At 39.5% G+C, this 21,241-nt stretch overlaps 1 protein-coding gene across 18 annotated transcripts in view; it reads right to left on the reverse strand.

Annotated features, from left to right (window-relative positions):
* Positions 1 to 21,241, reverse strand: part of CLASP1 (cytoplasmic linker associated protein 1) — a 312,807-nt gene that overhangs the window by 119,971 nt on the left and 171,595 nt on the right. For all 18 annotated transcript variants that reach the window (XM_017891966.1, XM_017891965.1, XM_017891961.1 and 15 more), the window contains 5 exons: positions 8,869 to 9,021; positions 3,851 to 3,924; positions 2,413 to 2,505; positions 1,297 to 1,442; positions 138 to 273 (listed from right to left, as the gene is read on the reverse strand). In XM_017891966.1, coding sequence (XP_017747455.1) covers positions 138 to 273; positions 1,297 to 1,442; positions 2,413 to 2,505; positions 3,851 to 3,924; positions 8,869 to 9,021 — 602 coding nt within the window. The remainder of the gene's footprint in view (positions 1 to 137; positions 274 to 1,296; positions 1,443 to 2,412; positions 2,506 to 3,850; positions 3,925 to 8,868; positions 9,022 to 21,241) is intronic.

Below are 21,241 nucleotides of genomic sequence, written 5' to 3' on the forward strand. Positions count from 1 at the left end.
TATATATATTTCCAATATAATTATGCTAATAAATTTAGTTACTCAATATAATTATGTTAACAAAAATGCCTCTAATATTTATCAACCATTGGTATTTACCACTTGCTTATTTCATGTGTGGCCTATAACATACTTACCCGAATAATTAACCTAACAGCTACAACACCAGACGTGGCCATAATTTTGGCACTGTTTGGAATTAAATTAAAGATAGTTGGCATAATGGCTTCAGCTCCATGGTCAAACTTATTCCCCAGAACTGATGACAGATGCCTAAAACAAGAAATGGATACTGGACTGTAGTTATTTTTCTTAGAAACAGTGAAGCACATAAACCATTTAACATCTAGAGCCTTCATTTAAAGTTATCTAGAAAGGACAAGGGTCTAAGATCTCTGATGTGAATGTTGAGAACTTGGTAAATAGTTCTTAGACCAAAAGTGGTTTTTTTTTGTTTGTTCTTTTGTTTTGTTTTGTTTTTTAATTTCCAACTAGTCTTTGTGGAGCTTTTGGTTTGTTTTCTAGAGGCAGGATCTCACTATGTTGCCCACGTTGAACTTGAACTCCTGGGCTCATGCAATCCTCCCACTTTGGCTTTCCAAGTAGAAGGGACTCCAGGCACATACCCGCCCACCTGCCCCAACTAGTCTGAGAATAGGAAACAAACTGATGGTATATTAATAAAACACAAATGTGAAAAAGCACCCTCGGCTCCTTTTGCGTATTTTTTCTTTTATCTTAACATAAAATATTCAGGCTTCAAAATCTGACTGCAGCCAAAACTTTAAACAGCTGCAATGGCCTCCTCTTGCTGCTGCTGCTTTGATATTCTGATATACATTCTAACACAAAGTTTTATTAGCTTTTATCACTAGTACACATATAGCTAGAATAAAATTTTACTGCAGTAAATGCCTTTAACTTTACAACTACAGTACTCTTCTAGGAACAAACATTCTGATAACCACACTATTGCCTGCCAGCAAAATCAATGAAAATCAGAGAAACAGGATTTTATAGAGTTTCCTCTTTCCATATTAATAACTGCTTCAAAGTTTGAAATAAAGGCTTCAGAGCTATATCACTGAATAAAATAAAATTTAAAATCTGTCACACTTCACATAATTGAGCAAAAAGTATTGTAAAACCACTGACAGAAGTGTTAACTGGAATGGGTCTTGGAGACTAGTCAGAAGTTACATTAAAGAGACCCAGCTCACATGCTCAAGGAGACATCTCTGAAGCTCTGTGGTGACACTATTTTATGGTGAGAATATGGAGCATCGCAGTCCTTACCCCAACGTGATACAAGCCTCCCGCACTACCTGAGACCGCAGATCCTTAGCAGAGAGTTTAAAGGCTCCATCCAAAAGACGCAAATGTTGAAAGAAGTTATCATACTCAGCGGCACCAGCCAAAAGTAAAGATCTAATCTTTTTTAGCTAATGGAATAGAGAAAATTCAGAAAAACAGAAAACAATTCTAACACAGAATATACAAAACAGAAACCATCAAATACAAAAGAGATAACTGTTAAAGTTCAACTGATTAGAAAGCTTTCCCAAGAGAATTCAGCCAGTTAAATATTAGCTAATACAATAAACAAATCTACATATCACAAATAAGACTAAATAATTTTTAACTGGAGTATTTGTGACATATTGTAATTTCTGCAAAAAAAAGTTTTACATTTGAAATATCTTAAAGTATTTATAGATCCTACAACACTAATGATAAATAATTAAAAACTTTTGGCTTGTGAAAAGCCCCTCCTAAGCTTACCTCCCCCCATACCCCACTTCAACTGCCATTTATTTAATGAACCAAAGGAAGAAGCATTCCTACCTGAACCATTATCCTCCACTGAACCATTAACTGGCTGGTCTGAATTTAAAATACAATATAATGGCAATGGTACCACCTCCCTTCTTGCCAGCCAACCAGTAGAAAATAGCCTTCTCAGATCAGACACACCCTCGCTTTAACACCCAGCCCACTTTCCATTAATCCGCTTTTAAAAATAAAGGAGACACAACTTTCTAGCAAGCGATATGAAGAAAGAAAAGAATATTGGGGGACATACACTAAAACTACCACAAAAAAGCCACTTTAAAGGCAAACAATCACAGAATGAAATTTCTGCTAAGGTGACAGTGGAGGCTGTCACCATACACTCCACAGTTAGGTCTTTGTTAAAAGACTCGATGATTCATAAAGGTTTAAGTTGGTGTGTTTCCAAAATAAAAATAAAAGGAGATACTCTACGAAAAGGGTGAAGTGTAAATACGATAATTTGTATTTAAAATATATACTATTTAAAATTCATTAGAGTTGTGGCCTGATTTCATAATAAAGTATGAGATATTTAAATACATCTTATGAAAATGTAATCCCATGAAGTCAACAGCTTACAGCATTTACTCTCTGCTCCCAATCATGCTTGTCATCAGATAGTATTTCCCTAATTTTGTTTATGGATTCCTCAAGATCTCGGCTGGAATAAATCTGTAAGCAAAATTAATTTACAATCAATATAAAAACATGCAAAATAAACAGATTACTTCTTAATTACACGAAGTCAAGACCATTTAGTAAAATAAATTATTTAATTTTTAAGAAACACCTATGAGAAAATATCTGCAGAGTTTTGTCTATAATGAGGATCTTTCTCATTATAAATGTGTACCCACAAGATTTGCTGTCATACGTGAATAACCCTGCCTCAAACGTAGCTTTACTATAAACTTAACAGATGATTTCATGTACAAAGAGAAACAAGCCTAACGGGAAACAGTCAGGGATGCCTAAGTCATTTCTTACTCTTAGTGTTATTTATAACATGACACTATACTTATAATTATAAAGACTTTCAAATCTACTTTCTCATTTATCTCCACATCTTACTTAGAAAACAGGTAGGGTATAGGTTATAATCAATCTTGATGTATGCTGGGAAGGTCAGGTCAAGTACTTAAGGATGAACCTGAACCCGAGATTGTTTTTTTGTTTTGTTTTTTTTAAGAGACTGGGTCTCACTCTGTCGCCCAGGATGGAGTGCATTGGCGCAATCTCAGCTCACGACAAACTCCACCTCCCGGGTTCAAGGGAGCCTCCCAGCTCACTCTCCTGAGCAGCTAGAACTACAGGCATATGCCACCACAGATGATTTTTGTATCTTTTGTACAGATGAGGTTTCATCATATTGCCCAGGCCACCGAGATTCTTGTTACCTGCTTTACACACATACGGCAACCAAGGTGGCAAAGAGAGTTGTACATAACAGACTAGTAAGTGCCACAGGAATCCAGAGCACAGACAGCCAGTGTAGGCTGAGGAAAAGTATTAGTCTCAACCAGCAATAGACGATACTAAGGCACAAAGCAGTCAAAAACTTGTGGCTGTATCCCAATTTTTATAAACAATCTTTGTTTCATCTGTCAGGTATTTAAAGTGAAGCATCAAAGAAGGTATAAACTCAGCTCTTATTAAATCATTCTCTGTAACTTTTCAGACACCAAAATCCTTCAAATTTATGAATTTTTCTAAAAAAAATCCCTAAATAAATATGCCTTTTTTATTTTCTAATTGAGTATCACCTATTTCTTTCTCTTTTATGTGACCTGATCCATAAACTTAATAATAGAGCAACCAATGTCTTTCCTGATCTTACTGAAAGATCACCTTGGGCCTTGACTTTTGCTCCAACATTTTCTAGTCTGCACCTCAGATCTCCTGTAGTGTTGATAGTTAAAATTACCTGTAAAGAACATTACACAGGCATACTTGAAAAATAAAATGTGAAGAAAAAGTCTACCCTTGTTTGTAATCATACTCAAATATCCTCACTGACCTGTACTACAGGTACATCATCAAATGCTTTAATAAAATCCTCTTCATCCACAGCACCAGCTCCTTCTTTTGCAGCTGTAAAAAAGAATTTCAAGAAATATGAAACAATGTATATAACACATACACTGAAGAAGTCTAAACGTACACAATCAAAATTCTGTTTTGGAAGATTCAGAACTATTTTTTAGAAAGGCTTCATATAACTTTGGAGTGTCATGAAATTGACAAACATTACTGACTTCATATCAAGATGAAATATAGTAATTCTACAATGCTATATACATTAGCTTAAGGTCACTTAGACTACCTGTTTAAGCAGGGAGGGTATGGTTTTAAAGGGTTTAGATATTGTATTAATATACAAGTGTTTTGAAAGATTCCTAATAAATGGATCAAGCAGAAAATTTAATTCTTCAGGGAATAACTTAAACTGTAATTACTAGGAATTCAGCATTACAAATTTGTGACTATTCAAACCAGTCCTAAATAATTTCAGTTTTATTTAACTTTATATTAGTTTGAAAACATTTCTATTTCCTTGAACTCATGGTTAACTGTCATTTTTTTCATTTAAGAATCAGTTACAAGTTTCTCCTACAAAGTTATCCTAAGATGCTCTGTATACTTAAAAGTATTTGAAGAAAGTATTTCTTTTCGCTAATCTGAGCTCCCTTTTATGCATGAAAATCAAGTGATGCTTTATCAGATTTTTTCACATTTTAAAAACTGGTGTCTATAGTCATCTTCATAACCCCCATTAATGATTTACATGGATTAGTCTGATTGCTTTTCTAATACTTTCTTACTACACATGTATCTGGTGTTTGGGGTCCTGATAACTATCCAGACAGAAAGGAGCTTTAAAGACAATCCCAGGTAGCAGTAAATGTGTGTCATCACTCTTGCTGAAGATCACTCACACCGTGGAAAAGCTAACTACTATAAAGGACAATAGTCACTCACTGTGATGTGGTGCTCTGTGTCTGTTTTAGCATAAAAACTGGATCCCATTGAGCAGATAGGCCCTGAATGCCTCCTTTGCATAAGGCCCTACACCATGTACCCACACGTACCAAAGAGGACTCAGAGGCCAACAACGGTCCCTGAGCCTAAGGTATCTCATGAGGAGGAGCTAACCAGGAAATTCATGACTATGGTTTTAAACAACATGGAAAAAAGGATAAGTGCAGGGCTGAAGGGGAAAACCGAGCTGATATGTGCATGATTTACACAGCAGGGACTTCTGGAAAGGGTATGGATGCGGGATGGGAAGGAAAGCACCAGTCTAGTAATTTTCTAAGCCTTGTTTGTGCAACGGATAATTACCCAAGAATAGATCAAGAAAAAAGATTAGAAAGATTGTTCAGGCATTAAAAGGAACAAAGTATTGATATACGCTACAAGGTAGATGAAACACTGAAAACATTCCCTTTAAAATGGCTAATTTTATGTCACGTGAATTGAAACTCAATAACAAAAGTAAAATGTTTTAAATATACCCAAAAAATGATTAGAAAGAACTGGAAATAAGTACAATTAACATTCCTACAGCTCCTCTATCACAGATGCTGGGGTCAGGAGGCAGAGTGGTCCCAGGCTGGTCTGGTCAAGATACCAATATTCTAGGGCCAGTTCAGAATTCAGGAGAGGCCATCAGGAGACAGCATTTTAATGCTAATTATGAGTATAGCTTTTATTTGGTCCTTTCGGCTTCATCTTTTTTGGCTCATGGGATTCCCCATCCACCACTATCCCCACCACCATCAACAGCTCAAAAGCTACAGCCATCAGTGAAAATGGTTCTAAGAGCAGCAGCTACACAATTGTTCTGAGGTACATTTCAGAAGGAATTTGCATGTAAATGTAAAACTTGAGAGAAAATGAGAGTTGTATATAACAACTAAACTGTCTACATTAGGAGTGAAAGGAAGAATTTATGAGAGAAATCTCCTACAATTTATTTAATGCAACATCCTTACTGGTCTCACAAGGAACCATGTTACTTGTAAGAACAAAATGTATTTTATCTTATTTATTTTTATTCCCAACTTTTAAGTTCAGAGGTACATGTCTAGGATGTGCAGGTTTGTTACATAGGTAAACGTGTGCCATGGTGGTTTGCTGCACAGATCACCCCATCACCTAGGTATTAAGACCAGCACATAGCTATTCTTCCTGAAGTTCTCCCTCCTCCCACCCCAAACCCTGCAACAGGTCCCAGTGTGTGTTTTCCCCACCCATGTGTCCATGTGTTCTCATCATTCAGCTCCCACTTATAAGTGACAACATGCAGTATTTGGTTTTCTGTTCCTGCGTTAAACTGCTGAGGATAACAGCTTCCACCTCCATCCATGTCCCTGCAAAGGACATGATCTTGTTCCTTTTTATGAATGCATAGTATTCCATGGCATACATGTACAACATTTTCTTTACCCAGTCTTGATGAGCATTTAGGTTGACTCCATGTCTTTGCTATTGTGAATAGTGCTGGGATGAACATATGCACACCTGTATCTTTATAACAGAATGATTTACATTCCTTTGGGTATATACCCAGTAATGGGACTGCTGGGTCAAATGGTATTTCTGCCTCTAGGTCTTTGAGGAACTGACACAGTCTCTTCCACAGTGGTTGAACTAATTCACACTCCCACCAACAGGGTAAAAGCACTCCTTTTTCTCCACAACCTCGCCAGCATCTACTGTTTTCTGACTTTTAATAATAGCCATTCTGACTGGTGTGAGATGGTATCTCATTGTGATTTGCATTTCTCTAATCATCAGTGATGTTGAGCTTTTTTTCATATGTTTGTGGGCCACATGTTCGGCTTCTTTTCTTAAGTGTCTGATCATTTTCTTTGCCCACTTTTTAATGGGGTTGTTTTTTCTTGTAAATTTAAGTTCCTTGTAGATTCTGGATGTTAGGCCTTTGTCAGATGGATAGATTGCAAAAATTTTCTCCCATTCTGTAGGTTGTGTGTTCGCTCTGATGATAGTTTATTTTGCTGTGCAGAAGCTCTTTAGTTTAATTAGGTCCATTTGTCAATTTTTGCTTTTGTTGCAATTGCTTTTGGCGTCTCTGTCATGAAATCTTTGCCCATGACTATGTCCTAAATGGTATTGCCTAGATTTTCTTCTAGGGTTTTACAGTTTGAGTTAAATTTTAAGTCTTTCATCCATCTTGAGTTGATTTTTGTACAGTGTGTAAGGAGGAGGTTCAGTTTCAATTTTCTGCATATGGCTACCCAGTTCTCCCAGCACCATTTATTAAACAGGAAATTCTTTCCCCATTGTTTGTTTTTATCAGGTTTGTCGAAGATCAGATGGTTGTAGTCGTGGGGGCTTTATTTCTGGGTTCCCTATTCTATTCCATTGGTCTGTGTGTCTGTTCTTGTACCAGTACCACACTGTTTTGGTTAGGGGTAGCCTTATAGTATAAAGTTGGATAGCGTGATGCCTCCAGCTTTGTTCTTTTTGCCTAGGATTGTCTTGGCTATATGAGCTCTTATTTGGTTCCATATGGATTTTAAGATAGTTTCTTCTAATTCTGTGAAGAATGTCAATGTTAGTTTAATGGGAATAGCTTGAATCTATAAATTGCTTTGGGCAGCATGGCCATTTTCATACTATTAATTCTTCCTATCCATGAGCACGGACTGTTTTTCCATTTGTTTGTATCATCTCTGATTTCTTTGAGCAGTGTTTTGTAGTGTTCCTTGAGGAAGTCCTTCACTTCCCTTGTTAGCTGTATTCCTAGGTATTTTATTCTTTTTGGGGCAATTGTGAATGGGAATTCATTCACGATTTGCCTCTCTGCTTGCCTGGTATTGATGTATAGGAATGCTAGCGATATTTGCACATTGATTTTGTATCCTGAGACTTTGCTGAAGTTGCTTATCAGCTTAAGAAGATTTGGGCTGAGACAATGGGGTTTTCTAGATATAGGATCGTGTTATCTGCAAATAAAGATAGTTTGACTTCCTCTCTTCCTATGTGAATACGCTAACCCTAACCCCAACCCCATGCTCCTTTAGCTCAGTGAAGTTCATTATTATCCACATTCTGAGGCCTACTTCTGTCATTTCAGCCATCTCAGTCTCAGCCTAGTTCTGAGTCCTTGCTAGAGAGGGGTTGCGGTCATCTGAAGGAAAAGATGTTTCAGCGCTTTTGTGCTGATTCTTTCTCATCTTTGTAGGCTTATCTACCTTTGATCTTTGAGGTTGTGGTCCTTTGGATGGGGTTTTTTGTGGTTGCTGTTTTCTGTTTGTTTTTCTTTTAACAGTCTGGTCACTCTTCTGTGGAGCTGCTGCTACCCAGCTTTCTACAGATTGTCTTTGAGGTCTTGAGCTCTGCCCTCCCTGCATGAAGAGCCTGCAGTCCAGGTAGAGAAACACAGGCCTTCCACTCCCACAGAGCTACCTCCCGCTGGCCCAGCTCCACTTCATGCTACCATCCAACAGACACACCAACAGCTGCCACCTCACCATGGCTCACCCGGAACTGGAGCAGAGGTGGCTGGTCTCCACCACCCACAGCCCGACCCTGCATGCAGAGCATGCAGACATGCCCCAATACCTAGGGGCCAGTCCACAAGATGTATTTTAAAGCCAGGAGTTACGGTGTGACTTCTGGATTATTCTCAGTCTTGTTAAACAGAAATTGTCTAAAACACCCCTAGTGGTTTCAGGCATTGCTGGCTCCAGATAACTAAACAATGCAATGAGGGTGCGCTCTTGCTCTTATCTCGGAGCTACACTTTCCGCTACGCTGGCTTCCTTCTTCTACAGGCTCCGCCTTAGCAGAATGTGGCAAAAGTCAACATAGTAGCTCAAATTTACAACTTACCAGCTAATCAGCATCAGTACTGCAATGCTAATTCAATTAAAGAATAGCAGGCAGAAACCTGCTGCATACGGGGACTGTATCACTTTTGAGGGCCACCATAGGCAAGTACTTGCACCTCTGGTTTGAAAAGCTGGCATAGCTGACACCAGAACGCCACACAGGGCTTAGACTAACCTGAAGACTTGGATCCCAGGGTGGATGAACCAAGCCGGCGGGTGGTTCCCATTCCAACGTTTCTCCGAGAACTTGGTGGAGCCTTGGATGACGTAGAACTAGCAGAGGAAGGTCTGTTACCATCCACAGAATCTTCATCATCGAAATTTTTATCTGAACAGTAAGCACAGAAACCAATGTTTTTTAAAAAAACAAAACTATACACACACACACACACACACACACACACACACACACTTTTTCATACTCTTTTGGAGTCTGAGGTGCCCCTCTAGGATCTGGAAAGCCTTAGGTTAAGCCCAGAATGAAGCTACAAAGATCATACTTGCTTTCACATACCCAGAATACTTTTGCACTCAAATTTTGAAAAATAGAACAAATATAAAGAAGAAAACAATCTCTCATAAAACCACCACCTAAAAATAGTTATTTTCACATTCTGGAACATTTCTGACCATCCATGCTTTTTTTTTTTTTTTTTTTAAGATAGAGTCTCACTGTCACTCAATCCTCCTACCTTGGCTTCTCAAAGTGCCGGGATTACAGGCATAAGCCACTGTACTTGGTCACTTGGGTATTTTAAAGTAACAGCTGAGGTGAGAGTATGTATCATATTGGAATACTGCTTACTTCAAATATGTAAATTTTTCCTCTGTGATGAAATATTTTTCATAACCACCATTTTAATAATTATATGGTACTTTGTAATTGGAAAACAGCACAAGTGAAACACTCTTATGGTTAGACATTTAGGGTGTTTCTAATTCCTCACCATTAGAAATGCAATATTGCAAATGCCTTCCTACATTTTTTTTTGTTTGAATTTCCAATCGTTTTAGGAATGAAAACCCTAGAAGCAACAACAGTGGGTCAAAGAGTGTAAAAGTTCTTGATGTATAGTGCCAAAATTATCAGAGAGGTCATATAAATGTACATTTCTCGAAGTTCAAAGAAGTACTCATCCTTCCATACCATTGCCAACATTTAGTATTACCATTTTTAAACTTTAATCAATCTGACAGGTGGAAAAAAGACTTCATCTTCTATGTTGCATTTCTTTTTTAGTGAAGATTAACATTTTTTTCATAAGCTCATTAACTTTTAAATTTTTTAAACAGCAGTGGATTCAATCAATACTCCTCAAGTTGCATTTAAAATCAAAAAAACAAAAAAACAAACAAAACAAAACAAAAAAAAAAAAACCACAGCTATAGTCCTACCACTTTGGGAGGCCAAAATGGGAGAACTGCTTGAGGCCAGGAGTTCAAGACCAGCCTGGGCAACATAGCAAGGTCCTGTACCTTAAAAATAAAAAAAATTGTCAGATATGGTGGCATGTGCCTGTAGTCCCAGATACTCAGAAGGCTGAGGCAGGAGCATCACTTGAGCCCAGGAGCTTGAAGCTGCAGTGAGCCAGGGTCACCCCGACAGAGCAAGACCCTGTCTCAAGAAAAAAGAAACATCTTTGGATTCTTAAAAATCAACAAATTTATAACAACACTTCAATGATGCAAAATTAAAGTTTATGCATCAAGTATAAGAGTGAGTCATTTAGGAGGCTAAACAAAGAACTTAAGATTAATTTAAATAAAACAAAAATCAACATCTGTAGCCGGCAATATTCATGATTTCTGAAAGGGGCACTAGTTCTTTACCAATAAGTTTGAAATAAATCATTGCTATCCAAAAAATACACAGAATTCCTGTTTTCCTTGATCTAGTCGCTTCTTAAGCTAAATTATCGGCCGGGCGCGGTGGCTCAAGCCTGTAATCCCAGCACTTTGGGAGGCCAAGACGGGCGGATCACGTCAGGAGATCGAGACCATCCTGGCTAACATGGTGAAACCCCGTCTCTACTAAAAAATACAAAAAGCTAGCCGGGCGAGGTGGCGGGCGCCTGTAGTCCCAGCTACTCGGGAGGCTGAGGCAGGAGAATGGCGTAAACCTGGGAGGCGGAGCTTGCAGTGAGCTGAGATCCGGCCACTGCACTCCAGCCTGGGCGGCAGAGCGAGACTCCGTTTCAAAAAAAAAAAAAAAGCTAAATTATCAACAGCGAGATCTTGTGTCTACTCAAGACCCCAATACTCCCTGAAACTCAACAATGCACTCCAAATGACATGGCTCAGTTTATTCAACACAGGGTAGGGGGAGGAGGAGAGAAAGACATCCTCACAAATCCATGTCCTTATGCAAATTAGCTCCTTTCGCTGTGCCTTTATATCCCTCAGATTGTCTTGTTATGCCATGCTGTTTCAAGATGGTTCTTTCAATCCATATATCCATTTTTTATTGATTCACATGCACAGTGCTATTAGCATAGACTTCCCGTGGATTCAGAAAGTGGTTCATAATGGCCTTCCCAAAATGAAAATTTAAGTCTAATGTAAAGAATAAGTACAACCCAAAGGAGTAGTCACCCACTGAGTACTGTCAGCATTAGCAGTGACAAGGACAGATCTCACTCAGCCTATCTGTCCTCTGGGGAGCTCTAAGAACATCTGAACAGATGTCATTATTCTACTACCTTAAACCATAATCATTCTGCTGAGTAGGAACAGTTCTCGTCTGTGGGACAGGTAAAAAATAAATGGGAGACATGAGGACACCATCATGCTTCACTCACAAATTCATGTAAATTATGTTTAATTCAGTCTTCCAACATATGCAGGCATGTCATTTAGAACAGTACTCAGTTGCCAAGAATTATTTTCAATGGACCAATTTCAATGGAATTCCTGAAATTTTTTGCTTGCATCAGTGATAGACTAGGTGTGGACCAGACTTAACCTCCTGCAATAAATAGCTAGAAAACCTGACAGTATATCTGAAAGAACTACGTGCAGGCACTGGATAATAGGCAGTGCAGAACTTGGCTGTTCAGCTAATTTGCATAAAGATATGGATTTATTTGTTTCTCCCTGCAAGAAAATAAACAAACAAGGTAAGCCATACAATCATCCCAACTTTCTGCCTGGAGTTGTTAATAATTTCCAGGTCACCAAGTACAGGGAAAGGGACCTCCAATTAAACTTAGTAGCCCTGCAGATTAGATACTACAGACAATAAAGAACAGAGTTCAGAGAGGTTGAGGGTGCTAGAAATTACAGGAAGCTACACAGAAAGAGGGTTACAGAAATGTGCTAAGTTCTAGGCCTCACGTGTGTGAGTGAACTTCCATGAAGCAAGGGAGAAAATGACCAAGAAGGTGTGAAATGAACAATTCTTAGAGTTTACACAAGTAGGGAAGCTCCAACCAGCCAAAGTGGAATGTTCTTGGTGACCCACCCAAGGGATTCAATGGAGACCCCCAGAGAGGTCAGGTCTTAGTGAGATTGAAGTATGTCTGGAGTGAAAGTTAAACGAAATCTGCCCTATCAGAGCTTAAAAGCAGGCCTACAGGGCATTAGAAAGACCTGCAAGTAACTTATCTGCTTTGCCAAAACAAAGCGTGATATTCCTAAAAGAAATAAAACAAGACACAGACACTCAACAAGGTAACATTCACAATACACAACATCTAATAAAAAATTCCTTCACTATGTACAGAGAAGCCTTTAAAAAAAAAATTTCCTAAACATGACAAGAGTTAGGAAAATGTGGCCCATAATCAGGAGGGGCAAAAAAAATCAGAAAATAGTAAACTTCTGAGAAATGATAAGACATTAAACTTCTATTATAACTATGTTCAATATTAAAAGAATACATAGATATTCACAAGAAAAAAGGAAGTTTTTTTAAGAATCCAGTGGAACTTACAGATTTTAAGAAAACATAATTATCTGAAATGAAAATTTCACTGATTGAGATTAAGTGCGGGCCAGACACTGCAGAAGTAAAGAAAAAAAAATCAGGGAACTTAAACATATAGCAATAGAATTTATCCAAAATAAGCACAGAAGCACAGAAACAAAATAGGCTGAAAAAATAAATAAAAGGAATAGAGTCTCAGAGACCTGAAGGATAATATCCAGCAGTCTAACACACACAACACTGCAGGCCCGAAGGACAAGGGGAAGAAGAGAAGGACAGAAAAAGATTAAGATGTGATGGCCAAAACATTTCCAAATTTGATAGAAACTATAAACCTACAGATCCAAGAAGCTGCACGCCCCAAGCAAGACACACAGACAGAAGAGCATACTGAGGCACACCATAATCAAACTGTTAGGCCCAGACAAGAGCAGCCAGGGGAAGAGACACAGCACACAGAAGAACAAACATAAAAGCAGCAGCAGACTTCATAGGAAACCCTGCCAGCCAGAACACAATGGAAATGACAGCTTGAAAATGGTATTCACCTAGAAGTAACCTAGAATTCTACATCCAGTGAAAACATCTGTTAAAAATAAAGGCAAAATAAAAACTCAAACAGAAATTGTCATCAGCAGACCTGCATTTCAAGAAATGTAACAGGAAGATCTTCAGGCAAAAGGAAAAATGATACCAGTCGGAAACTTGGATTTACATAAACAAAGAAAGAGCAGTAGATATGGTAAATATGTGAATATAAGACTTTCTTCTCATATTTTATTATTTATTCTCCTGTTTTAATTCTTTCACGTTACCATTTCTATAAAAGATGACTGACTGTTTAAAGCAAAATATTTAGCTTTCATTCTTTTTATATTCTCATGTAATAGGCCAATAACCTGGGGGCCAGAGGAACCATAATTAGGATATATGTTGCTGTACTAGATGACACACACAAAACAATACGGGAAATGAGGCACAGGGAAGGCATGAAGAAAATGGAAGCAATTCTGTTTCCGTCCTCAAAGAGCATATATTTTTCAAAGTTGATTATAACTTGTCTAAACTGCCTGAAGATGTCACACAACAGTGTATCACAAACCTTACCGAGAAGGCACGCCCTTCATCACCAACACCTGTATGAAATGTCTCCCAAAGAAGGGAAGGATGAGGCCGGGCGCGGTGGCTCACGCCCGTCATCCCAGCACTTTGGGAGGCTGAGACGGGCAGATCACAAGGTCAGGAGATTGATACCACCCTGGCTAACACGGTGAAACCCCGTCTCTACTAAAATACAAAAAATTAGCCAGGCGTGGTGGCGGGCGCCTGTAGTCCCAGCTACTCGGGAAGCTGAGGGAGGAGAATGGCGTGAACCCGGGAGGCAGAGGTTGCAGTGAGTCAAGATAGCACCACTGCACTCCAGCCTGGGTGACAGAGCGAGACTCTGTCTCAAAAAAAAATAAAAAATAAAAAATAAGAAGGGAAGGAGGGGCCGGGCGCAGTGGCTCAAGCCTGTAATCCCAGCACTTTGGGAGGCCGAGACAGGCGGATCACGAGGTCAGGAGATCGAGACCATCCTGGCTAACACGGTGAAACCCCGTCTCTACTAAAAATACAAAAAATTAGCTGGGCGAGGTGGCGGGCGTCCATGGTCCCAGCTACTCGGGAGGCTGAGACAGGAGAATGGCGTGAACCTGGGAGGCGGAGGTTGCGGTGAGCTGAGATCCGGCCACTGCACTCCAGCCTGGGCAACAGAGCAAGACTCCGTCTCGGGGAAAAAAAAAAAAAAAAAAAGAAGGGAAGGAGGAAAGGGCATACCGAGCAGCCAGTGTAGGGCTTTTTAAACTGAACTTTAGGAGTGCTACCTGTCTTTTTACTTACCCTTTGGAAACAAATTTAACAAGCTTATAGAGCTGATTCCCTAAGCAGATTAGAAGCAACTAACTACAGGGATAGTGAGAAGGAGGACGTGCAAAGTAATGTTAGTAAGTGAACTGAAGGCCTAATAGTCTAATAGAAACTATGAAAAGCAAACACATGCACATAAAAACCCCTAAACCCAAAATGCTTAGAATACGGTTGACAGTACAGGGGTCAAATCATATCTGTACAATAACAGCACAATGACCCCGCACAACAACTTAAGATTCAATTTTTCAATGATCTGTGCGCTAGTGAAGACAGTAATTCACATTTCCCATCTCGATTGGAAATTCGGGAAAACATAGGACGAAAGTATATTTATTTTCTAGATTAAGAGCTGGACACAATGCCTTGAACTGAAATACCTGCAAAGGCTTTTGGAGGATAAAAACCAACTGAGCCAATTACTTGAAAACTTAACCAACACACTGTTTAAAAATAAGTTTAGCCTATGTTTCCTAGCGTTTTGGACACCAGAAATTAAGATTAAATTTAAAAGGAGGCTGGATCATCAGAAAGGTACCCAGTTTCAGTTAACTAGGAAATTCTACTATGTAGAATGAGCCATTCTTCAACTGGACAAATAAGCTGTATCTGCAACTAGACCATGGTTACAGCAGAAGATGAAGAGTCTCCCATCCGGGTTCTAACGTTCAGTATTTCTCGGCTAGATTAACCCATACTGAACTCTACTAGCCACTTGGATTCCCATTTTCTTTAGGCTTTTCTGCTAAGCAGACATCTGGTAGTATCTAACCTCTTTTTCTAGAGCTTTAACTAAGGCAGAAACGTGTGAAAATGAGTATTTTTAACTGCAGGCTTGTGCCATTACATCAATTTTAACATTTTCACATAATATAAGAGCATATGTTACACATAAAATCATCTTAAGGGGAAGTTCTCTTTAAGCCTGAAGAAATAATTAATTGTATCTTCAGCCACCACTGCAAAGATGGCCATGGGAGGGCCACTTCTTTCATCTGATAGTCTCAGGTAGAAATCTGAAATAAGCAGATGGGAACCTACAGTTCCCAGCAAGCATCACCTCCTTTGATTCTTTAAAAATCACCTGAGCTCCATTCCACCTTTTATAGCATCAGGATAAACCACTTAAAAATGACTCATGAAATTTCTACAGAGTGATATTATAATTTTCACCCAACCCTGAATCACCCCAGAGTGCTATCAGTCTAAAGACAAACATGAATTCAAGTCTGAGGTCTGGAACTTGGAATTAGAAGCTTTGGGCCATACTGTTCGCTTGGAAAATTTAAACACTCATCTATGAGGACCAACAAAACGTCACAGAAACTAAGAAACATCTGCTCATTGCCTATCTGCCAGGAAAGCCAGAACCTAACTACAAAGCTTTTCCTTCTCTTCTCCTGAGGCAGGCTTTGACGGACAGAAGCCCAACGGGGAGAAAACGCCTCATTTTCTAAAGAAAAGACAACTATCTCTCTGCTTCACTGCAGCAGGGTCACTTTGAAGAAGCTGCTATCCTGACAGGCTTTCAGATTCACCCACTCCCTGCTAATTGAGATTCTTCTCCAAGGGAGTAAGAAATGTGGCAGCCTACTAACTAGACTATAATTAGCTCCCTCAAGAGGAAGCTGCACAGAGACAGGATAATGAGCCCAAAGGCTGGCTGCTTTCCATAAATATCCCAAAATTTCTTTCTTCTTGAATTTGCAGAGCTCCAAGCCTTTTGCAAAGGCTGTTCCTACTATCTGCAATTCTTGTCCTGTCTGCCAGACACACCCCTATGCATTCTTGAAAACACAAGTCTACTGCTAGCCTGAGATCCTGCCCGGCTCTGACCATGCGTGTACCATTTACTCCATGGCCCCCTGAAATCAGCTGGCTGCAGATCTGTTTGGTTTCTCTGTCCCTGGGGTAGGGACCACTTTGTATTCTTCTTGGTATTTACAACATCTAGAACAGAGTCTGGGCCAACAACCAGTAGACAGTCAAAAAAATTTAATTCTGGTAGTCCACATGAAGAAAGGCAAAATTTGTGAATGGATGAAAATCTTCTCTCATATATCTTTTTTAGAAGCTTTTATTACTTTTTTTTAACATGCATATGGCTTAATTAGATAATAAATTCAAACAAGGTTATGAAAATAACTGAGGACAAATCAACAAACACAATTAAAACCTCAAATACTTTTTAAGCTTCCAAATTTTCCTGCTAGAAAGAAATGTATATCCTTCTTTCCCGATAAAACATACACCTATTTTTAAATTAAGTCACAGTTCCACTATAAGCAATCATAAGCTCCCCAAATTAAACTAACAATTTGATATATATGCATTTCTAGACGAATGCATTCATAAACATGAATTCTATACACATGTATAAAAACTGCTTTTTTGCACACCACCAATATTTTTCTAGATCAGTATTAACCTAGTCAATTTTAAAGACTTCTTACTGTGACACTGTGTGCATTTACTATATTTAATCAATCATCTGTTTATCGATAGTTGAATTGTTTTCAATTTTTCACCCTCATAAAACCACTGCAGTCAGTATGTTTAAAAGTAACAAGAAAAGTAACAACTAATAGAATCACAGCACTTAACTGTGTGCCGGGTCCTAGGTTTGGTTGTGCATAGTCACATTCAATCCTCCTGATAACCCTGAGAGGACTATTGTCACTTCGGGCTTAAAAATAAAACTTAAGGCATCCAGACACAATATGCCCAAAGCTACACAGCTAACAAGGAGGTGGAGGAAGCCAGGATTCAAACCCAGGCCTGTTCAACTCAACATCCTTTGCTCTGAGTCATGACATTAAACGACCATCTGCCAAAAAAAAGCAATTCCCATAAGCTGATGCTTAGTAGGTGCTGGGCACTGTGCTAAGTGTGTTCCGCACATTGTGTTGTTTAATTCCTACTGCAGATGTTTGCTTGCTTAAAATTATTTGTTTAAGATAATTTCTCAAGTACAGTATCTTCAGTATCTCTTATGAATGTATGTAAACATCTAAAATCCTCAAAAAAAAAATACTAGCAAACCAAATTCAGCAACATATCAAAAGAATTAACATTATGGCCCAGTGCGACTTACCCCAGGAATGTAATGTTTGTTCAATATATATCATAGTTGTTATATTAATATAATAAAAGGCAAAAAACAACATATTCTCTAAACACAGTAAAATGCTTTCATGCTAAAAACACTACAAGCAGGGATTAGAGGAGAACTCCCTCACCTGATAAAGACTACCTCCAGGCCGGGCGCGGTGGCTCACACCTGTAATCTCAGCACTTTGGGAGGACGAGGCAGGCGGATTGCCTGAGGTCAGGAGTTCCAGACCAGCCTGACCAACATGGTGAAACCCCATCTCTACTAAAAATACAAAAATTAGCCCAGCGTGGCAGTGCACTCCTGCAATCCCAGCTACTAGGGAGTCTGAGGCAGGACGATCGCTTGAACCCGGGAGGTGGAAGTTGCAGTGAGCTGAGATTGCGCTACTGCACTCTAGCCTGGGCAATGGAGCCAGACTCCATCTCAAAAAAGAAAGAAACAAACAAACACACACTCACACACCATCAACAACATGGTCAAAGACCAGATGCTTTCCCCCTAAGATCAATAACGAGAGAAGATGTTTACTCTCACTACTTCTATTCAACATTGTGGTAGATGTTCTAGCCAGGGAAATCCGACCAGAAAAAGAAAAGAAAAGAAAAAAAAAAGCATGCAGACTGAATTGGAAGAACTAACACTATCTCCATTTACAAATGACTTGATTTGGTATGTAGAAAACACTAAAGAATGCACGCAAAAAATCAGAACCAATAAACAAGTTCAGTGAGGTTGTAGGATACAAAACCAGTATTTAAAAATCCATTGTATATTCTATACATCAAATTAAGAAAACAATTAACAATAGCGTCAATAAAAACACCTAACAACTTTAACAAAAGGGAACTACAAAACACCGTTAAGATCAACTAAAGACAAACCAATAAATAGAAAGATATTCCATGTTCATATATTGGAGGAATTTTTGCTCATTATCCAAACTATATTCCTTGCCTGTCTGTTCCCTCTTAATTTTAACCAAAGTTGGATAAATAGAAAAGTATAAAAGTGCAAAACACACTGTATGAATTGAATGGCTGGATAAAGACTTTTTCTTCCAAGTTTCTACTTCCCTTTCTCCATCAAAGTATGGGAAGTGGGGTACACGTATCACCCCCAATCCAGTCAACATGGACCAGCGTTAAACAGGGCCAGTTCTACCACTCTGTGCAAAAAAATCCTTCAATATCCACATTCTGAAACAAAAATTCCTCTCCCTGTTTACAAAATTAAAGAAGGCTTTTGTCAGAACACAGGGAATATAAAAATTTCCAACTTGGCTGGAAATGTTGGCATTTTTGACAACACAAAAGTGGAAATGGCACACTAGAAGCTCTGAGGGTGCTAGCAGAGTGCTACTTCTGCCCTTTGGCACCAGTAATCCATCCTCTACCACAGAAGTGAGCCTGGAATGCAATCAAGCTGCCAGTTAGGGATCACGTTTCATTCCTTCCACCCAAAAGCTTGCTGCCAAAAAGCTGGGCTGGCATTTTAAGACGATCTCAACAATGACACCACTGATACAGATAACGTGAGAAGAGAGAACTGGAGCACAGACAGGTGGCAACTAAAAAATTCATTTCAGCTTTACTAGTCCTTCACAAAGGGAGGCAAAAAGGGACAAAACCTTCTGCTGGGAAAGACAGACAAGAAAAACACCAACAGAAACCGGAGAGGGAAATGAACTGTGAGGAGGGCAGAAAGCAAACTTCCATAGATACCTGCTCCTTAAGGCACTATAGGAGCTCAAAGTTCACACTGGGTAAGAGCTGCTGAGTGCCTCCTGCAGGTGCAGATCAAGGCACAATTCCTCTTTGGGTCTTGGGGAAAATGCTCTGGCTGCTGCTATATAACTTATAACCAGGTTCCAGAGAGATGCAGGCATACTCACAACAGAGGAGCCCAGGGCTGGTTCTGTGCAGGGAGAAATCCACAGCTTGCACTGGGCAGTAAGCCTGTCCTGGGGCAGAGCTGTAATGTCACAGGCCTGCACTTTCAGCAAGACCAACCTCATGTGAGGTAGAAAAAGAAAATGAAAAGAGATAGGCTTCTGTTTCCCTGTCTGAAAAAAGGATGATCCTGTCTACCTATGAAATGCGCTGCCCACCCAGTATCAACCCCTTTCTTCTACTGACAGCCCAGGGCAGTTCTTGGGTAACCACCTCCCCCACTCTCAAAGTGACAACACCTTTGTTTGCCTCAGTGGATCCTGGCCACAGCATCAGGGCTCTCCCAACCCATCACAGTAATTAATTCTAGAACCTCCCTTCTTGTGGACTTAGAGCTATGCATACAAGCCTAGAGCTGTTGGAGCCAACTAATGGCAGTGCCTGCTTAAGAGACAGGCAAAACAAAAGAAAGTAGAGTGAGAGGCAGTGAGAGCCGAGGTCTAATGCCTGGCATGTGTCCAAAGGAGGGCAGCAAGACCCAAACACCCAGACTTAGTTCCACAAACCAAGTCACTCCCCTTCTCCCTTATACCACTTGGAATGAGGCCTGTATTGCTGGCAACCCAAAGCATCTCTGTACTGTATCAAAGGGAGGTCATGCAGATTAGACAAAATGCATTAAAGACAGGAAAACCATAAGTACTGGACAAATGGCAGCTATTTTACACCCTCACTATTTGTGCTATGCAAAAAAATCAGCTCTTCAAAAATATTTCAACAGAAGTGAGGAATTAGGAACAGAATTTTCTTTAAAAATGTGCTTAAAAGGCCATACAACTAATTCAAGTTAGGCAGCCGAAAGAAATGTATGGACATTATAGAGAAATAGAGGAAGGCATGGTTAAAACCACCTTCTCTAGAACTGATTCCAAAGGGAAAGCACCCATTTCCCCCTTGTCAAGTGTCCTTAAGAGGTCTCAATGACAATTTTCTCAGGGTCAAAAGAAAGAAATTTGTCATTTGTAAGCAAAAGAAAAAAGCTCAATTAGGAATATGCTTCCATCAAGTGGCATCAATGTTTTAAACTCTCTCCAAACCTTCCATGTCCTGGAACTTGAAAGTTCGAGTCCAGAGCACAGGGTCACCTTACAGGTGATTTGGTCTCAAAGTAATCATTTTGTTACTTCTGCAATAAAACTGGACTCCCAGAGCACCCTAGCCTCTACTACTGGGAGGCTACTGGAGAGGATACCACCTCTGAATACCAATGGGTAACCATGTGCTTGTTCCTTTATCTCTCTAGCATTTCTCTAGTAAGCACACTTGTGTCCCCAGTACTTTTTTGGGAGCTGGGATGTAGAAAGGGAAGTCACGGTTCTCACTCTGGAGTGCACAGTCCAACGTGGGAACACATACAATCAACAGCACGTAGGATTCAGTGTGAGGTTTTCTTAACAGCACACACACAATATGACACACGAATCCAAAGTAGGGCCAGACAAATTTAGAAAGGATCCACTGTGCCTTCCAACCAACCCTTGGATGTGATCCGTACTACTTTGGTCCACTTAACATTGACTAAGAGTGTGACAGGCTTTAAATGTGCGCACATCTTCTTAACTCAGGAACACCCTGGGCTACCAGGCTCAGTGAATATAGAGCGAAAGAGAACAAATTCCAAAGACTCTTGCTGAACAGATGTAGCAGAGGC

The sequence above is a fragment of the Rhinopithecus bieti genome, unplaced genomic scaffold (genome assembly GCF_001698545.2).
Source record: "Rhinopithecus bieti isolate Rb0 unplaced genomic scaffold, ASM169854v2 scaffold_19969, whole genome shotgun sequence".
NCBI classification, from domain to species: Eukaryota; Metazoa; Chordata; class Mammalia; order Primates; family Cercopithecidae; genus Rhinopithecus; species Rhinopithecus bieti.